At 40.8% G+C, this 19,167-nt stretch overlaps 2 protein-coding genes across 3 annotated transcripts; both read right to left on the minus strand.

Moving 5' to 3' along the window:
- Positions 1-1,021: 1,021 nt before the first annotated feature.
- On the minus strand, positions 1,022-8,958 carry oafb (OAF homolog b (Drosophila)). Of its 2 annotated transcripts, XR_004776230.2 has the most exons (5): positions 8,406-8,958; positions 4,946-5,080; positions 4,419-4,599; positions 3,498-3,832; positions 1,022-2,617 (listed from the first exon to the last, which is right to left on the minus strand). XR_004776230.2 is itself a non-coding variant. In XM_027015868.3 (4 exons), the coding sequence occupies exons 1-4, from the start codon at positions 8,628-8,630 to the stop codon at positions 3,570-3,572; spliced, it is 804 nt and encodes a 267-aa protein (XP_026871669.2). In that variant the 5' UTR covers positions 8,631-8,958; the 3' UTR covers positions 1,022-3,569. The 2 variants fall into 2 exon arrangements, 1 of the variants encoding a protein (XP_026871669.2); XM_027015868.3 differs by having other exon boundaries at positions 1,022-3,832.
- Positions 8,959-12,106: 3,148 nt separating this feature from the next.
- Positions 12,107-18,989, minus strand: pde9ab (phosphodiesterase 9ab). Its single transcript, XM_081719931.1, has 19 exons — positions 18,897-18,989; positions 18,563-18,676; positions 17,890-17,960; positions 17,718-17,795; positions 17,588-17,628; positions 17,053-17,107; positions 16,813-16,883; positions 16,613-16,700; positions 16,219-16,300; positions 16,036-16,110; positions 15,721-15,807; positions 15,530-15,634; positions 15,114-15,196; positions 14,706-14,862; positions 14,444-14,557; positions 14,048-14,152; positions 13,735-13,863; positions 13,113-13,208; positions 12,107-12,951 (listed from the first exon to the last, which is right to left on the minus strand). The coding sequence occupies exons 2-19, from the start codon at positions 18,629-18,631 to the stop codon at positions 12,901-12,903; spliced, it is 1,557 nt and encodes a 518-aa protein (XP_081576057.1). The 5' UTR covers positions 18,632-18,676; positions 18,897-18,989; the 3' UTR covers positions 12,107-12,900.
- Between the last annotated feature and the right edge of the window lie 178 nt (positions 18,990-19,167).

Raw genomic sequence — 19,167 nt, forward strand, 5'->3', positions numbered from 1 at the left:
GTAATTAAAGATAGATATTTTTGGGGTAGTAATTTAATTATTATTATTTTTTTTATTTTTTTTTAACAAAAGCTAACTATTAGCGGTGTCAAATTATTAAAAAATGTAGTTAATCACAATAGTAAACTGATTAATCATGAAGTTTAGAAATTGATGAAATATTAAAATACTATTGTTTGTATTTTCTGGGAGATACATGTGTAGTACTGGAAAAAAAGGAATGCATGATAAATTGGTTAGAAGAAGCTTTTCAAAAACTTTATCATAATCTCTCATCTTAGCTGAATAAGATTACTTGAAATAGTGAATTTGCGTGAGATGACTCCAGATCATAAAATCTACATTTAACCAGTTGCTCAGGCAGACTAGCCTAGACATTTTCAGATTACGTATCCGACCTTCTTCTGCAAAATGTGGCCTACCAAAGAAGAGTCTCTCACTGTTGAGGCAAGTATAGCCAAGTATTTTTGTGCAATATGCACTGGCGAGCCATTGGTTAACCTATCTTAGCTGTCGCTTTGTTGACGCACCTTCACTAGCCGTACTTTGCCAGTTTTATTTGACGAATATGGATATAAACTGTCTCAGTGCTAGCATCAGCAAAGATGTTCTTTGCCCGAAGGTGGGAAAGATAGTTAGTTCATCACTGCAATATGTGCACACTTTAGTTGTATCTAAACTTCTATCTGGAAGCTTTTTAAAACAAAGCTTCTTGTTCAGCACACTGCATTATGCCTCCTCCGTTAAAGTATGACGTGTCCACGCCTTCCATAATGATCCAGCCAGGTACAAACACGTGCGGGATTTACGGGAGGAAACTGGGGTGAAATTTGGTAATATGATTAATTTGCATAAAAAAAACAAAAACAAAACAAAACAATCTAAGGCGGTAAAGTTTTCATATTATTCGCGATCGGTAACATCCCTACTAAATATACCTTTTTTTATCAGTTGGAAGCATTCAATTCAGAAACTACGGGTCAAAATACACACGACAAAATTCTGAAATAAAATTGTTTTATTTAGTCATAACATTATGCATGCATGCGGTTATGTAACATGCATGTTAAACCAACCAAATATGGAAATGATCATAAACTGTATAAAACAAAACCTTAATTGCGAGTACTGAAAGAAGACATTTTTAAACATTTTCATACTGATAAGGATAACGAACGCCTAAAAGTATGTATGAGTAATACCATTTCAGTTTTAAGTACTGAAAGGTATAAAAGGTCCAGTTGCATCGTATCCTTTTGGCAGTACCGGTGTACAAATCGAAGAAAGAACCCTGAGTAGATGTAGTTTCAGAAACAAATCGCAAACAACCAACAATATCATTTGTGTAGGAATACTCGCTAAACTGTGAAATTGGAAATACAAATTGAAAAACTGTAAACAAGTAAATTACTCACTACTGTGTGTTTGTACCGTAGTGGGTTTGTTTTTGTTCTTTCAGATGTCCCTCATAAGACACTCACGCAGGAGGGCTGTTTTATAAGAACACAAGTAGTGGCGTCGTCTGTGAACGCGACAAAGCGATTGTGAAGGGAACCATCTCGAACCCCCACCCCTACTATGAAAACAATACTGCACTGTGCAAAACCTTCACCTGCCTCTCATAACTGGCCCCATACTGCCCTACTGTACTCTACCAACCCACAAGGACATACCTGACACTGGGGTAATTGAAATGTAAGTGACAATTAGTTAGACTTATAGTAACAGTTGTTCTGCAAGTTGTGTCCTGTGCGTATTTGGCATTACTTGAATATATTAGCAGTAAACAGACAACACAAAAACAACCATGTAACTGTCACGGCTACTGCCATAGCTATTTTTGTTGCAGGACAGAACATAGGCTATTTCATACCTCAAACCATAAGCCAAGTTTTTCCAGGGTTGCAAGCTTATACTGGAGTATTAACTTAAACATCTTAGCTGAGACATACAGTAAAATACAGCATGAAAAATACAGCATGAAAATTAACTTAAAAAAAGACTAGAAAGAAATATTGTACCTTGTGTAATACAGTATTTGTAATTCACATAACTTTTTTAATTGCTGATTTTAGTTAAGATATGACCAGCCTACAGCTAAAGTTTCCACCTTCCAAAACTGTAAAGGAATGGCCTGCCTAACATCTTACCATCTTGCAATTTTGCAAAACATACAACAATAACCCCCCCAAACAAACACAAACATCCAATAAAGAGAGGGGGAAAAAAAACAACAACAAAAAAACACATTAAATCAAAAATAATTCTACCACATAAATTCTCCAAGAGACTCAGAAAGCCTACTAAAAATTCCAGTACACTTTTAACATTCATCGTTTCAGCAATGTAAAAACCATGCAGAACTGTAAAAGTGTAAGACAAACGGAACAAACAACCCCTGCCGTCTACCTCTAGCCTAAGAGGGATCTTGCCCTGAGACTAAACTGTATGGACTGCAGGAATAAAGGATCAAGAATTGATCTGACGGTTCAAGACCAAAACTCCTTTGTCCTTTCAGGCACACCGTGTTAACGCCTGAAGATCTACGAGACGCTGCAGCACAGACTCTGCACCTTGACAACACATCTTTGCAGTGGAAATGGTGGTGGATATTTCCCTGGGCAAAACAAAGTCAATCAATTTTTAACCACTTTAAAGTGACCCTTCAACTTGTATTAGTTCAAAATAAATTACACCAACAAAGGTGTTTTTTCTTAAATTCATAGGTATTCCAACCATGCCTTCAAGATCAGATGACACTTATTTTAAAACCATGAACTGTATTTTGTTCAGGCACATTTTGTTCTTTTATACAGATCCACCATATTAAAAGGAACAATATGTAATAAATTTACTGTTAAAAATGACCCTGACAGATTAAGGAAACATATCAAGTTGAAATACATACTTTTCTGACAACAGTGCTACAGCCAGTATGATGTTCTTTGTGATTTCCATTTCAGAGTGGAAAGTGTGTTTTGGTCTGTGATCCCATCCACTGCTCATTTCGATACCAGAGGTTGCCAGATCAGAAACAAAAGATGCTTGATTCTGCCCGACCCAAAAATCTACACAGAAGTGTACTAAACCATGATTAAATATTGGCAGCGTATTTGAAAGATGGACACAGCTTAGGGCCCAGAAGGATTTAACATCCATGTGGAGTTGGCTGGCTAGCTAGCTAGTTATTTTTCCCTTGAAAAGATAGCTAGCAAAGCATTGAGCTTTTCAGCCAAGGAGAACTGCACCAAGTTAGTGATGCAGTTCATAACATCTGCATCAGTGTGCTGAGTCTGTGGAGAAGGCAGCAGGAGCAGACAACTCCCTCCAGTATTTTGAATTTGGTCTGCAGTGGCCATTTTAAATGCTTCATGTTATTACATATTGGTCCTTGAAGACATATGAAAGTACCTCATAACTATAAAAAGTCAATTCTCACCCTAATGGAACTAAAAAAAAAGAGAAAGAAATCCCATCAAATAGGTCTTTATTTTTACCTAAAAACTGTGTGATCTGTGAAGTGACGCTTGCAGGGGCAATGGGTACGGCAGTCCAGATCCACAGCAGTGTCAGCTTCCCTCATCCCACATGCAGAGCTGGCGGTGCGGTGTACGGAAATCGAAGCGGTAGCCTTTGCTGCAACTCCTGATGCCACAGCGGTGGGGCCCGGAACCGGGGCTGTGGCCACGGCAGTACTTCAACGCACATGGGTACCACTCCAACCGCAGGTTGTAGCTGCACGTGCAAGGCTGCTGGGCGTCCGGCGCGGAGCCGCAGTCCTGCAGGCCAGCACCCGTGCCTGCCAAGTTCTGGAACACGGAGCCCTCCACGCCTGCACAGCAGAAAAAGATCCGTGCCAAGACGCAAGTCATGGACACAGAACAGGACCATTAAGAGGGAACAAAGTTCAAAGTTCATAGAATTTCATTTACATAAGCCATATTCGCTGTGGCAAAAGGATTAGTTGCCTACAACTTGAAAATATGGAAAATTACTATGTTGACTGAAAGCTAATTAATGACTACAAACTTCCTTTAAATGATAACCATCTATAAATCACAAATTCAGTCACAAATCACAAATTTGTGATTTGGCAGTGGTAGCTCAGTGGTTTATGTACTTGACTTGTAATTGGAAGGCTGCTGTTTCAAGCTCCACCACTGCCAAGTTGCCACTGTTAGGCCCCTGAGCATGACCCTTAACCCTCAATTGCTCAAGTTGTACTCAGTTGTCATAAAAGCATCAACTAAATGCCCCAATTGTGAATATAAATAACCACCTGAAATTCATATGCTAAGCATTTACATGCTATAACAGTGTTGGGAGCCATCATCTTTGTATGATACTTCCTGGTGATATGCAAGCCATACAGAAGTGAATATGGGAGTTGGAACCTCATCCTTCTGGTAGACACCAACCCTTTTCTAGCCAGAGCCTAACGTCTTGCTGGCGTGTGAGGATGAGGTCACGGGCATCTCGGCAAACGTTGCGGATGTGGGAGCTGAGGTACCAGGATAAAGTCAGGTTCACCGCCACATTCATGCTCATCCGCTCCATGCCACGTTTCTCCTCCGCGATCCGCACCACATGGGGGTTTTTCTACAAGGTTCAGCACCACATTTTAGGGCATAGAAATCTCAAGTTCCTGTTGTTGTATGATGTTACTGGTTTTATTGCTAAGCTTGAAGTAATGAAATCAACCAGAACCATTAAATCTTGCAATTTTTAAAAAAGGCTACATTTACTATGGGTAAGAGGTTGAACACTGTTAAAGGAACTGCATAACCAAATTATAATGAGACTAACATTAAAAACCTACTAGCCACCACTTAGCAATTGATTTCATTAAGTTAAGTGATAACACATAATGCCATTAGGCAGCTACTAGATAGTAGTTTTAGCAGTTGAGTGCTTCTTTGCAGCCCTTTATTGTGACGAGCCTGACCTGTCTGAGTCTGGCCATGGCCTCGCTGGGGATGATATCTCCATGTTGTAGTGTGGTGATGAAGCACAGGGCTTGGTATTGTGTCTGGCCGCGCTCGGGCTCACCCAGCACTAGCGCCCGGAGGACCTTCACATTCTGGAAGAGAGCAGAAGGAACCAACATGGAGGTCTCCAAGCTGCTACGCAAAACATCTCGATCGGGGCCTTTAGTTTGTGTCTTCATCCAGCTCTGTGGGAGCCAATCACAGGCTGCAGAAGCTTAGTTAGCAGGTTCAAATGAGATGCAAGACTAAATGGTGCAAAAATGGCATCTAGTCTTGGGTCGAACGACTTTGAGAAGCTGTTGAACTGTAACTATTCAAATCACATTTCCATATAAATACGGTTCAGCACGGAATAAACCTTGTTCAGTAAGTCGTCCCCCCCCCCCCAACCATGTTCAGAGCAGCAGAACTGTTAAGGTGGTATTGCTTAAGATAGGAATTCACTGATTGATTTAACACAAACTGTGGTAAACCTCTTATTTGAATATTAATAAAAAGAAACACACAAAGTCCATACCTCCAAATTATTGATCTCAGACATACGCAGCAACCAGAGTTGTTTAGTGACATAACTATGACAAAGAGCCATTGCCACCACAAATACTTCCTGGCCCTGATTTCCAGCAATCACAGAAATCATAATCAGTCTCAGCAGTTCAGAATGTCACAGAACAATCTGAAACAGCCCTAGTATCTGGCACTACAGGGGATTAAAACACAGGTAATGCAAATATAGTTTTCCAACTAGTTTAACTAATAGTGTAAAAACCGGCAAAAAAGACAATTCAAATCATTTGGAAGTGGAAAATGCTAAATCCATGAATGCCAGGCAGAAGCAGTGAAGATAAGAACATCAGTTACAAACAGATTCACTTTTTTTCCTTCTTCTCCATTCCCCCCCCCGCCAAAATCAGCATTGTAAAAGAAGCTGAAGCAGGCTGTTTACAGAAGCGATCAAAGTGAAGCAGGGTCATTAAAATGCAGATAATCCCAGGTTAGCAGGGCACATGAAACTCCAGTTCCACCTCCTCCTCCTCCTATCCTTATAACTAGCCAGCTTTATGCATGACAGGTGCAGAAGGAGCCAATGAAAAGCCACAGTGAGTGTAATTAAGACACGTAGAAGGTGACGTTCCAACCCCAACAACCTTTTAGCATTCAGAGACAGGGGGTTCTCAGAGCATGACCTACTCCGGGTGAACGTGAACATGCTGTGAAGTCGAATCAGAGAGAGAGCGAGACCCTCACTTTTCCCTGCTTGTGTGTCCGACCAGAGGACAGGAGAACTCCACAGTCCTGAGAAGGCTGGTGTCTCTGTCAGGGTATCAGGCGTGGTTTGCACCAGTGAGGTTACGAAGGAGCAGAAGCTTTTTTTTTTTCTCAACACATGTGACTCTTCTCTTTCCTTCACCATGACCACATGATTGCCTAGCCTGGCTTAGCTAACCATTATCTGAACTAGCTAGCACACCTGCAAATGTGCCAAAGTAACCCATTCTATCAAACCTAGATATCCCTGAATTGAATAAAAATACAACATAGCTGTTGAACAGAAAAATAATATACTGCATATTCTTTGTTTATGATTAGTCTGCATATGACAAAGATAAGAAATAAAACGAATAAACAAACAAAAAACTAAACTTCATTTATCATTCACATGCTTTTTATTGGGTGAATTGGCTGTCAATCTTTATGAAGCAGTCCCCATGGGCCCTCCTATGGCCTTTCCCCAGTTTAGCACTACCATTTACACCCTCAGGTCTTCTGATAGCAAAAGCTGAAGGAAAGTCCGATACACTGAGTCTAACGTATGTGTTTCAAAACACTCAATTGATGCCTCAGGTACAGGTAGAAGCATACTACCCAAGGGAAAGATTAGGCAAAACCAAATAATGAGAGCCACAGAAGAGAACTCATTGACAAAGCTATGCACTCCATGTTTTGCACTGGTGAATGCACAGCTACTGAACTGCAGAGCAGTTGAGAGTCTCCTTGGGACAAGTCCGTAAGATCTGTCCTTTCAGATACTCCCTGAGAATGAGAATAAGAAATCCACCCCATTTCCTAAACGGTCATCTGAATCAGAGTATGTGTCGTTCACATGGAAAACACTGCAAGCACCTAATAACTGAATGCAATGCACTGATTTCTACTTGCCAGTACTCCTTAAATGTGGGGTAAGCGCTCCTCAACTGGGCTCTGTCTGCAGTGGCCTCTCGGTTTGGTTAGACCCGCATAAGCCTGCTTCGGCACGACATACTGTATCTGTCTAAACAACCCACCACCCCATTCCCAACCCAACCAGCAGACAATGCCACTCAGCACTGGCGGCTCAGTCAAGCTCCTCCTTTGAGAGCACTGTGCTCAGGCCTCTCTTTCTCCAGCAAATCTTATCGCCACAGCGATCATGTCGGGGCTGGGACAGATTGCGGTTTTGGCATGACATATGAGCCAGGAAATGACGAGTTAAACTTGAATGAGATGTGGGCAAAAAGTAAATAAATATAGCGTACTGTAACTCGTGGTAGACCACATTTTGACTGTCTGACTTAACACATTTGACTTAACACAACCAATACTGAATACAGGCAGTTCAGTATCTTGTTCTTGGCCCCCTCTGCAATTTGGCACACTTCTGAATGTTTTGCCTGACTGCTGCTACACCTTTTACAGTTTCTTTCCTTAGGAAATAGCTTGGCTGCAGTGCACAGTTGACACTGTACCTACTCCTTGGCACCCAACAGTCAGACCCCATCCAGGGATCCTCCCACATTTGCTGAGTGGATCACTCTGGAAGCACATATATGGAGCCCGATCTCCAAATCGAGTCAGTCAAAACAGAAAAGTTGCTCTGTGTTCCAGAGTAGGCCCAGGAGGCAACAAGAGACAAACTTGGACTGAAACGGTTCAGCAAATGTACCAAAAGTACTATGAAGGTTTCAAAGAAACTGTGTTTTGGAGAAAACCGATTAGGTATTTGTAGGAGATGGGAATCTCCTATCATTTACTCATACCATGAACTTGCAGCTGTACATAATGTAATGGACTACAACAGATTATCTTGCTGGGTTGGGGCGATTATTGTAGTTTGCTGCTCAGTCAGGCTTATTTAAATTGAATACATCAACAATACCTCACGACAAACAAACAAACAAAAAAAATCTAACCAACATACGTTATAAAGGTTCTAAACCCAGTATGTGTCGGTTACAACTGTGCACTTCGTTTTAAACAGTCGAGCAGAGTAGTAGACAGAGTATTGCATATTGATATTGAACTGATCGATTTAGCTACGTACTCCTAAACTGGTTGAGATAATAATAGTCGGGCTTAGAACAATTTTACTCCATAAACCCAAGTTTAACGGGTATTTGCCAACAATTATTTCTAAAATTCGTAGTCTTGACTACTCACCCGCTTGAAATCGGCCAGGAACGTTATAAGAGCTCCATCTCCTTGTTTGAACTCCAGTGTGATGATGTCCCTTTCGCTGTCCGCTTCTAAAAGCTCTTGCGTTATTTGGCCATCTTTTAAACGAACTAAAACTTTTAACTCTGAACACGCACTTATTGAAAATAAAATGGCAACGACAACGAACGGTATTTGAAGTGAAATTGGTAAAAGATCCCGCGAGGACATTACAAAAAAGGACTCAGGAAAATTGATCCTGAATCATTTAACACAACAATGGGACATATCGCTTGAATAACTTAAATCAACAAAACGAACACTGTAAAACAAGCACTGATTTACGCAGGAGGTGCAGCTGAAGAAAAAAATATACTACTCATTATTGCAACTCGTTCAAGATCGCCGGGACACAAACTTCTTCTCGGTATTCAGACTAAGCTAGTTACTGACGACCGATAGTGATTTTTCATGTCCGATTCCCACTCGTTAGCCATCTGAGCAGTTTTTTTTTTTTTTTTTTTTTGCCTCCGGTCGTAAGGCTGCAACTTTCCCCAGATCCCACATTCAGAACTCCCCCGTCACTTCCTCCAAACTTCTGCAACTCTTCAGGTCCTCAGCCACGCGTGGGACCGACTTTTAAAGACACAGCAACCTATTTTAGGGCGCTGTGTCTTTAAAAGTCGGTCCCACGCGTGGCTCCTGAATTCCGCTGCCAGACCCAAAGATGCAATTTGTTAGTTGATTGCTAAGTGGGTGTTTATCTTAAGGAAAATGAATGAATGAATGAATCTCGTATTAAATATTACACAGCGAATAGTGAATTAAAGGTACTGAGCTTACCTTTATAGGTATTAAGGGGCTTAGGCGCTCTTACTCTTAATTGGGCCTCGAGCTTTTGTACTAATATTTTACAGTATTTACGTGAAAGTCAGGCGGACCGTTTGTGAGTTGCTGGCTTGCTCAATTCTTCTGTAAAAATGTAGGCTAAAAAAAGGTGAAGTAATGCCAGCAAAAGCTCACAAAGAGAACAGAACCTACAACGTCGCGTTCTGTATTAGTATGTTTCTGTATTAGGCTGAACTTTTTTGAGTCTTAAACACCCCATCATAGACGTTCTCCAACAGGCTTTTGCCATACTGCCATACCAGATTTGTCACACATGTGACAGACGGTCAAAATGACTCCGGCGTGGAAATGTCGGCGGCTTGTGAAGTACCTCTAGTGAAGCACATGTGGACGGTAACACCAGCGGCTTTCGTGCGAGGCACCTACGGATCCCTTTCACCAGTGAGCTCATGTATCTGTTCAACGCTCGAACAGACTCTCAGGAGACACTCCAAACGCGCGCCTCTATGAGCTACCCAGTCCCAGACGGAACTTTACCATTCAATAAACATCTGTACTTCTGCAAATTTCGGTTAAACAACACAGTTTTAAAAACATGTTTTAATGTTCTGATTAAATTTGATCTTATTTCAGGTTAAGAACGTAGGCTACTAATTAGATTGAACCGCGCAAGTTCGTAAACATGAATAGTAGCTTAACACTGGTACAACCATGAGACTATCAAAGGCTGAAGATAGCGGATGGACTTTTACCCATTTTCATACAGTAGCGTAGATGATTTGGCTGTTAGGATGTATTTTCTAAAGATTTAATGTGATGCAAATATAAGATTCATATTGCCATTTACTGTTGTTTTGCAAACTGAGGTGAAGTTCATTTGGCTGGGATGAATTTGCATAAATCGCAGGCTTCTGTAACACGAGGAGGATGGTCTGAGGAGGGCTTTGATGGGGTGTGGAGGAGTCATTTACTTTTTATTGATTTTTACTTGACTCTGAGCAAATGTCCCGGATCTGACACCGGAATGCTCTTATCCCCTTGGTGATTCTGTGATTTTAGAGAACGTTCTAGCTGGAGGCAATAGCTGAGCTCAAATTAAACAACTGAAATAGAGCAAAAGTGAAACAGAAATTGCACAAAGCTTGTGTATTATTTTAGTGACAATATCTCAGTGTGCTTATGCAACCAACCATGACTTCATTAAAAACCTAAACTATTCTGTAGCGTTTCGAATAAGCTGTAAGACAAAAAAAACACCTTTACAAATGTATTATTAAAGAAAACTGGTATTGAAATTTTTGGATGAAGGTCTGTTCTCATAGGCGGTCTTGTCACACTGCGTCTGATGTAGTCATAGACCTACTTTAACTTTGGAGAATTTATTGATAACTCAGTGAAATACTGACAGAGGACAGGAGGACAGACAGGGAATCGCTTATGTTCCGGACTCTAAATCTAGTTTGTTTTACACCAGTGAAAATAATGTAGGGAGTCAACATTAACTGTGTAAAGTGGATCCCTCTGCTGGTCATTACCGATCATCGGGGGTGTGAGTGTGTAAATAACAACAACAACAACAACAAAACGATATTAATAATAATAATTTAAAAAAAAATCTAAAATAATAATAATAATAATAATAATAATAATATGTTGCCTACACAATGATCACCTGTACACGGGAATATGGCAACAGTCACTCAGAAACAGGTTCACGGCGAGAAGTGGTACAGCAGTAGAGTCAAACACCTGAAGCAGAAGGAAAGTACCTATAAACAACTGCAGGCATAAGTTTCTGACGTTTTGCAAATGAGTTCATTTGACAGTTTCCACAGATTTTTGTGTTATTCGTTTAACCGTAGTCTTCTTTATATGCTATGCAATACAATGGCACCATTCTGAATTGTTACACAGTAAAAACACAAATGGAATTTCTAGAGTTTATTATGTTCTTATGATTAAACTTTAGCAATCACAATGAAAAGGCGGGTTAAAAACATCAAATAAGTTATTCTGGACTCCATGCTGTAATATTTTACAGCTAGCACACTATTTTACACTAAGACATTATTTTCTGACTCTCCAAACTGTGTTTCTGTGAAATGATACATAAAAACAATTCCTATCAAGACTTTGGTAACTAAAATGCCACTTACGCATTAAGGATTTCAACATCAAACTTTGTATTATGACATAATTCCACATGTTTAATAACCAGTTCCAAAAGAGAGCTTTCATCTCCAAAAGTTGTTGGTTTTCACTACACTTGTTACTGTGGCCAGTGGTTTTACACTATATTGTAATGCACTTAAGAATGTCTAGAATGTCCCCTGTGCTAGATCTATTTAATAACTAAATCTATCAATCTACCCATTTTTATTTCCTTGGAATCTTTTATTTGATGGTTTTGGTAACTTCCATTTACAATGCTATGTAAATTATCCAGAGCAAAAGGGAAAATCTTGCCATGTTTTCAATACATTCCAGAAAGTAAGAAATATTGAAACGTATTTTTTATAAGCATATTATTGAAAACAACACTGGCACAAACTTACAGGCTATAAAACAACACATGTCAAACCCTAAACTAAACTGGGAAGAACATTATAAGATGTAAATACAGTGACAAATATTATGGATGCTTATGACTACAGTTGCAATGCCATAAAATCAAATAACATATATATTGTTTGTTTTTGGTTGTGTCCCTTTAATATGCTCTAAATTTATAAAACAATACTTTGTACTAAATGTTAGTGAAGATTCATGAACATTTACAGTCAAAGTAGTTTTTTATTCAGTTCCCCCCCCCCCCCCCCCCCAAGCGTTCTTTTTAGTCATCGGTTATCATATATTTACCTGACTAGTCAGATGTCAGTGAAATAGCACTTACATACTACAATGACTTCAGTATATTTGGCTTCCAGCTCAGATCACTGGAGCTGATCTTGCCCCTGCCCCCTCCAGAGGAGAGAGAAGGGTTAATCTGGCATGAGGATGGGGCCAAAGGTTAAGAAGTCACGGACTGAGAGTGGCAAAGGTGAAATGCTGCGTAACTCGGCCCTTCATGAGGAGCCTGACTGATGTACACGCTTGCCTGGAAATGAGGGCAGATTCTCATTAGGAATGAAAGCAGAATGAATCTGTCATCCCAGATTGCATTTGACACACTAACCACAACTTCCAGGGTTCAACTAAATAGGACTTCTACCAGCTCAGAACTGGAGAGTCCTAACAGTCAGCAGCTGATACCAACTGCTATTCCACACGAGTAATTCAAGGCTGTCTTTTAAAGCCATTAAAAATATCTTTCTCAACAGTGTTATATATAGCTTTTGTTAGTGTGTGCCCTGAACATGTTTGGTAACAGAATGTGGACTGTTCAATAGCTATGTGCAAAGGTCAGGAGATAGTCTGTCAGAAATAGGTTACAAGAAAAGGCCTACTGAAAGTTAACTGAAAGATCCACATGCACAGAGGCACGCACATACGCGCACATACACACAACCATATCACCTTCAACTGTACAGTTTTTAGTAACCAAAGGGTTAATATATTAGTTAGACTATGCAATGCTCGAGTTTAACCAGGAGCACAATGAGTGACCACCTTTGGTACCAGCACTTTTTTTGGTGTCATGAAAGAAGAAGGTCTATTTTTTATTTCCTCCTAAAGACATGCTCTCCATTTTCTTCTTCTGGGCCTGTGGACAAAGCATAAAGTTAGCCAGTGTTGCTAAATCAGTGTTAAATCACCTCTGGTCATCATTTACCACCTTTAATATCAATGTATTATGCAGTCTACTATGTTTTGTGTTAGTATTTGTGGAATGAGCTGGTATTTGACTATTGAAGGGTATGACACCTCTGACATGGCATCGTCGATGTGTTTCAGTTCTTCGTAGTGGTCACGAGAGTCTCGTAATGGCTGCACCATGATCTCTTCAATCTGAGGGAAGAGCTACAAACACAGATCTTTTTTCCCTTCAATTATACCCAATTATTCTTCCAATTTAGTTGTTACGCCAATTCGCTATTCCCTAATTATCAACTAGTTAACCTCCCCTGTTATATGAAAACCACCAACTCCGGATTGTGTAGCTTGCTTGCTTTCAAGAGACGTGACATCAAGCACCATGTCTTTTCAAGCTTCTGTACATGCTGCAACAGAGGACAGCCCACTGCACTGAGAGGATAGTGCTAACTTCTCTCATTAGCAAGCATGAACACACACATATCAATGATTGGCTGTGTTACAGTGAATGACAGCTTATGGATGTGGCATCTCTGAGGTTCGAACCAGCGAACTCCCCATGATTAGGCAAATACCTTTCTGTTGCCCCACTCAAGGGCCCCAAGACTTTAATTGTGTTTTAAAACCCATCCAACAACAGAACATCCAACAACAGACATGAGTAGATTGCATTATAATGTTAAAACCTTCATTGTGAAATGTGTTTGCAAACATTCTGCCAAAACATGGATACCTTCATAACTGTCTCAAACATGGGGATGAGAACGAACTTGATGAAGCCGATTTGTGCCGTTGGCTTGGTCACTTTGTCCCGGTCCATGAACGGAGCGACAGGAAGACCTTCTGACTTCTCTCTATCACTCTATGTCAATGAAATGTGGCCACACAAAACTACAAATAACTTGCTGCTTTTATAAGAAAAATGCACCACCCAAAACAAATGCTTTTATAAACAATGGATGGTTGATGAGCTTATTTACACAAAAAATGCAAACTGGCGTCTTCTGCCTCATTTGTGTCTTGGCTAAAATGTTGGGCCGCGTTACCTGCATGAAGTACTCCTCCAGCAGGCAGTCCACCCACGGCTCCGCCACCTCCGTGGGCCTCACCTCGTTGGAGATGTCGCAGCACTTGATCAAGACCATCTTCAGCTGTGCACCACACATTCCAAACACAAGACATCAGAGATACGGTTTAACCAAAGGCGCTAGCAGCAACAAAAGAACAAAAGCACTATGCAAACTGCACCAGGCCTATGCAAATCATGCTAACAGGTGGCTACTAATCGTCATCCATAACTAGATAAATTAGGGCTTTTTAAAAAATATATTCTTTTAATATTCAATGTTATTCAAATTATATCACATTAAAAATTCATGATGCTTGGTTCCAAAGGTAATTTTAGGGCTAAAGTGAAAATCATCAGATGAGAGAGTACATACACATTTGACATGCTCCTCTTTGGTAAAGTCGAAGTTGTCCACTGTTTGTCTGAAGGAGTCTAGTATCTCTCCATGTTTGGCCATGTCGGTGGCCAGGATGAGAGTGATGATCGCCTGTGACAGATACAACCACAGCGTGCCGCTCGCCAGTTAGAACTCCGTCAAACGCAGCGACTTTGTCAAAAAATGTCTGTGCAAGTCTGCTCATCCTATTAAAGAGGCAGTGAGAGACTCTTAGGGACGGCAGAGGGGCTGCAAGCACCTGGCGGATCTGTTTGAATGATTCGGGTTCGATGTTGGCGAAAATGTTGCACTCGGGCATGGAGAGGATCTGGAAGGCCACAGCAGAGTGGTGGTTCTCCAGTGGTGAGATGTCATTGTAGCGCACCGCCAACTCCGTCCGAGCGTTTATCTGATACCTGGCATGAGGCAACAGTGTTCATAAGAAAACTGCACTAGATAGAAACAAAACAGAAAGGAGGAATAGAACCACTGTGGACTGATGTGAGTCGTTTGTGTCTTCTAAACAGGCCTTAGCCATTTGAACAGTTAGTGTAGGTTAAAGCTCTAGGCTAGAAGGGAAAACTTTGGTGAACGCCATCATTGTTAGATATGTGTGAGAGGAGTGTTGCTTTTAGAATGTCTGTGAGGCAGGCAGATGGAGACACACGTGTTGTTGTATCCTGGATGGTCCAGATCGTGGCACACTGCTGCTGTCATCAGAATGCACATGTCTGTCCTGCTGAGCTTGTCCTGAGGGAAATGAGAATGCCTGGCACATGCTTAAACTTGGTACACATGAACAGAAGGAGCACAGACACGAATGCACAGTTTCAACGAATCTAATATCTATGAATCTTCAGATGAACAAGCGGGGTAGATTTTAAACACTACAAGCCTCAAGGATATAGACACCCATCCACACCCACACCAACTCATACCCAGTTACCCACCCACCCACCCACCAATTGCCACCTATCACCCACACCCACCCACACACCCAAACAGACTCCCACACATCTACCCTCACACACACACACACATCCACCTATACCCACACCCACATCCACCCATACACACACCCACCTGGAGGTTGCATAAATGTATCATTCCATACATCATCTGGCTCACACAGAAGCAATGCCGGAAGTTGTGGAATGGGTTGTCGCGGTAGTTTTCCTGGATTGCCAGCTGCAAGGAATCAGCATTACAGCATTCCTCACTTCCCATTAACAGCTAGAAGGCTCAGAATGAACAAGAACTGCTTGGAGCCTTACCAGCCATCTTTTCACTGTGATGGGATTCATGTTAAACTCCTTCACCAGGCCAAGATCGTGGTACATGTACTCCAAACAGCTTAGCATCTGCAACCGACCATGATTGAGTATACCAATACACACTTAAATACAATGTTTTCCCATTTCCAGACTGATGGTATGTACTATCTATAAGAATTATTCTGTGGTATGGTCTTTGCCCACTGGCTTGGTTTCAACATGTAACTCTGACTGCAGCCAGCAATATTTTATCAAAAACCTAAGCAATGTTCTCTGTGTAACAAATAACCATCAGTCCACTTGTAGTGTGCAAACCTCATTGTGTTCCCAGTGCCAGACATCAAAGGTGGGCTTTTTCAGGGCCTCTATAGTCTCTTGGGAAAGCGTGTACTGCATAGATGAAGGAGAAGATCAATAACAGTTACGTCCTGTGAACCCTGTGTCTGTTTCACGGTGAGTGAAAGGCTTGGCTTGAAGGACACCTCTTTGGTGTATTACTTTTGGATAGCTCGGGACGTCGCGTCGGGGGGAGAGCTTCTTTCCATCATCAGAGAAGTTGTATTTGCAGTTGCAGTTCACTCTGTGGAGAACATGAGGTAAAATTTAAGTTGTTCAGAAATGTATAGGAGCTGTAATGAGAAAACGAATCTCCCCTCCTCTCCTTTTTAGTTGTATCATCCAAATTTCATTTACACGTGCATTGTGCACACATACATAACATATACATAACAAGGACTTCTATTAATTCTTACGCAAGTAGATGTTACACTGTGGTGGTTGACATGGGTAATTCATCCTATAAATGTCTATATAGGATTTTTGTGTGTGATATGTTTGTGTCATAAGTTTTTCAAACGTTCTTAAGCAGGATTTCATCAAGGACTGCTGCTACCTAGTTCCGCTTCTTGAGGTCACCTCATTCCTCAGTTTCTTCAGATCATTTTTGCACTTCTCAATCTCCACTACTTTCAGCCCTTCCACTGCAAAACCGAGACAAGGACTTGACTTCATTTATGCAGAGACTCACAGGATCATCTCCAAAAGCTTTTTGACTCATTCCTTTGATGGAAAAAACGCAGGGTATAGGCTCACGTTCGACTCTCTTTTCTAGCATGGCCAGTCTGTTGGTCACCTCCGTCTTTAACTCATTTATCCTGAACGCCCTGAAATGTAGAGATCCCCACATCACAAAAGCGATGCTGTCAAATTAAGAAGTACAAACATTATAGTAGCTTGGGGGGAATACTCACTGCAAATAAGCCTGTCACAACTAGTGGGAAATGCAGAGGAGAGCTTACAGGTCTCTGTGCAGCTCACACCAGTATGTGTTACCTGCTGAACTGCTCTGCCACTTGGGAGAGAACGTTCTGGAGCACATCTTCTTTCTCTTCAGAACAGAGATGGTTAATGATTCTTTCAGCCGTAAATCAGACATGTGCTTGTTCGTTGTGATACTATTCTTTTTGACTAAACATATACTGTACAAGATTTTGAACAATTATGTTGCTTTGATAATTTGAAAAGGTGGTAAGTTGGTTCTGCCTATTCTGCCCATATATCCTTTTAACATCAAATTCTTAATTAGTTCAGAAAACCAGTGCCTGCATCTGACACCAGAGGTACTTCTGTAAAACAATTACAGCTTTTAAAGGGCTCTAGGACTAATGACTAGTTTAATGCAGAATTTGATTTTTCACATCGTGTTCAGAATGTCATTTATCTCACACAATACATGATATCTTTACATAATATAATTTTGTATGATACATTGTTAGCACACAAATGACAAGTTATAGCGTAGTGAGTAATGACGTATAGCATAAGCCATAGTACAATGAAGAGTTTTTTTTTTGTTTTTTTTTTTTACCTTCTCCTTGACCTGTATGGGGAACAACCTTATATAAGTTGCTGTTGACAAAAAAGAAATTCATATTAGGTTTATTTCAGGCACGTCGTCATCATCATAATCTTTTGTGCAGCAGCTAAGAATGGCTAACCCCGGCGAGTTTGTAGGCATTGTGGGGTCAATGGATATCAGAGCTCCTTCTGTGTCCACCAGAAGTATAGCTGTGTTTCTGCACAGGCCAAAAAAAGCAGCAAATTGAAGTGTTTAAGTGTAAATGCCAGATGAGTTTATTATGTAAGGGCTGATGGATAAATATTATTGACCTAGAAATGTTGGAGGAGGTACAGAGAAGCTCTCTGATGTCACACGGACTGCAGTGACGACTGAAAATCACCTGCAGGCAACAGAGAAGCAAGCGTTCAGCTTCACAACCACTGTGATGCTTTATGTGATGCTTTAATTTTACATACTACATATTTGTGTGTTACTGCACCCACTTCTTTTAAAGGAAAGTAAAATTCATTTTAACCCGGTAGGTCCTTTTTAAAGACTGCTTTTGACTACACAACATGCAAAAATATTCAACATGCCCACTGAAGGGATATTACAAATCAATTTTTGTATATTATGATGGATTCTAACTAAGCCTGCATGATTTAGTGACTATGCACTACTATGTCATCAAGCTGCTCGCTGATGCCAAGGAAACCTGTGACCCCAGAACAATTACCAGACCACATAAGCAGAGCATTGAGGAAAAATGCTCAGTAATACATACATCGCACAATCAAATATTTCCCCAATGACACCACATCTCACAGTTTGCTGAGTACTAAAGTGAGACATTTCATTATAAACAAAACATTTGAATATTTGAATTATATTATAGACTGCTAAGAACCGTTCTCTATCTTCTGCAGGAATATATCAGTGATGTAAGATAGTAGCAGCATCGTAGTTATAAGGTGTGTGCTGTAGTTCTTTAAAAACACCCACCCTCTGAACTTTCCCATCTACGTCCAGGTAGACTGTTTTAGGCGCATACGATGAGGAACTCGAGCCCATTATGTTCTTTGGTTGAAATTGTAGGGGGTACAGCTCCAGATATTGCTACCTTTCATATTTGATAAGAAAATAAAGGACATAAATTTGACAAAGTCCTAGAAGAGAACTGCATTTTGCCATGTGGCTTTAAAATGCTGCCCATCAAGAAGCAAATAACGTAACAGCAAAGAAACATAAAACCCCCCACAAAACAACAGACACTCTTGCTCTGCTAACGTCAGGAAAAACTACAGTGCAAGGAGAAGCTCGTGTGGTGCCAGGTTACCTACCTGTGTAAGTGCCATCCACGTTCTCCAGGCTTTAAACTCGCAGAGGCTCAGTGAATGCTGAGGGAAGAGCAGGATGCAGGGAGCACGAGATCAGGAGGAGCGTCACTGCCGCTTAAATATCCCACACCCCATCACACACGTTGCCAAGGGACAGGGTGAGAGGTGGGATACAGGATGCTCCCTTACACCTGCTACCTTACCGAGACAGGTTCTCTCTTTTTAATAATACCTTGGCTAATACCTAATGTGCTGTTTCTTTATTTTCAT

The sequence above is a fragment of the Electrophorus electricus genome, chromosome 8 (assembly GCF_041902795.1).
Source record: "Electrophorus electricus isolate QZ-2024a chromosome 8, ASM4190279v1, whole genome shotgun sequence".
NCBI lineage: Eukaryota > Metazoa > Chordata > Actinopteri > Gymnotiformes > Gymnotidae > Electrophorus > Electrophorus electricus.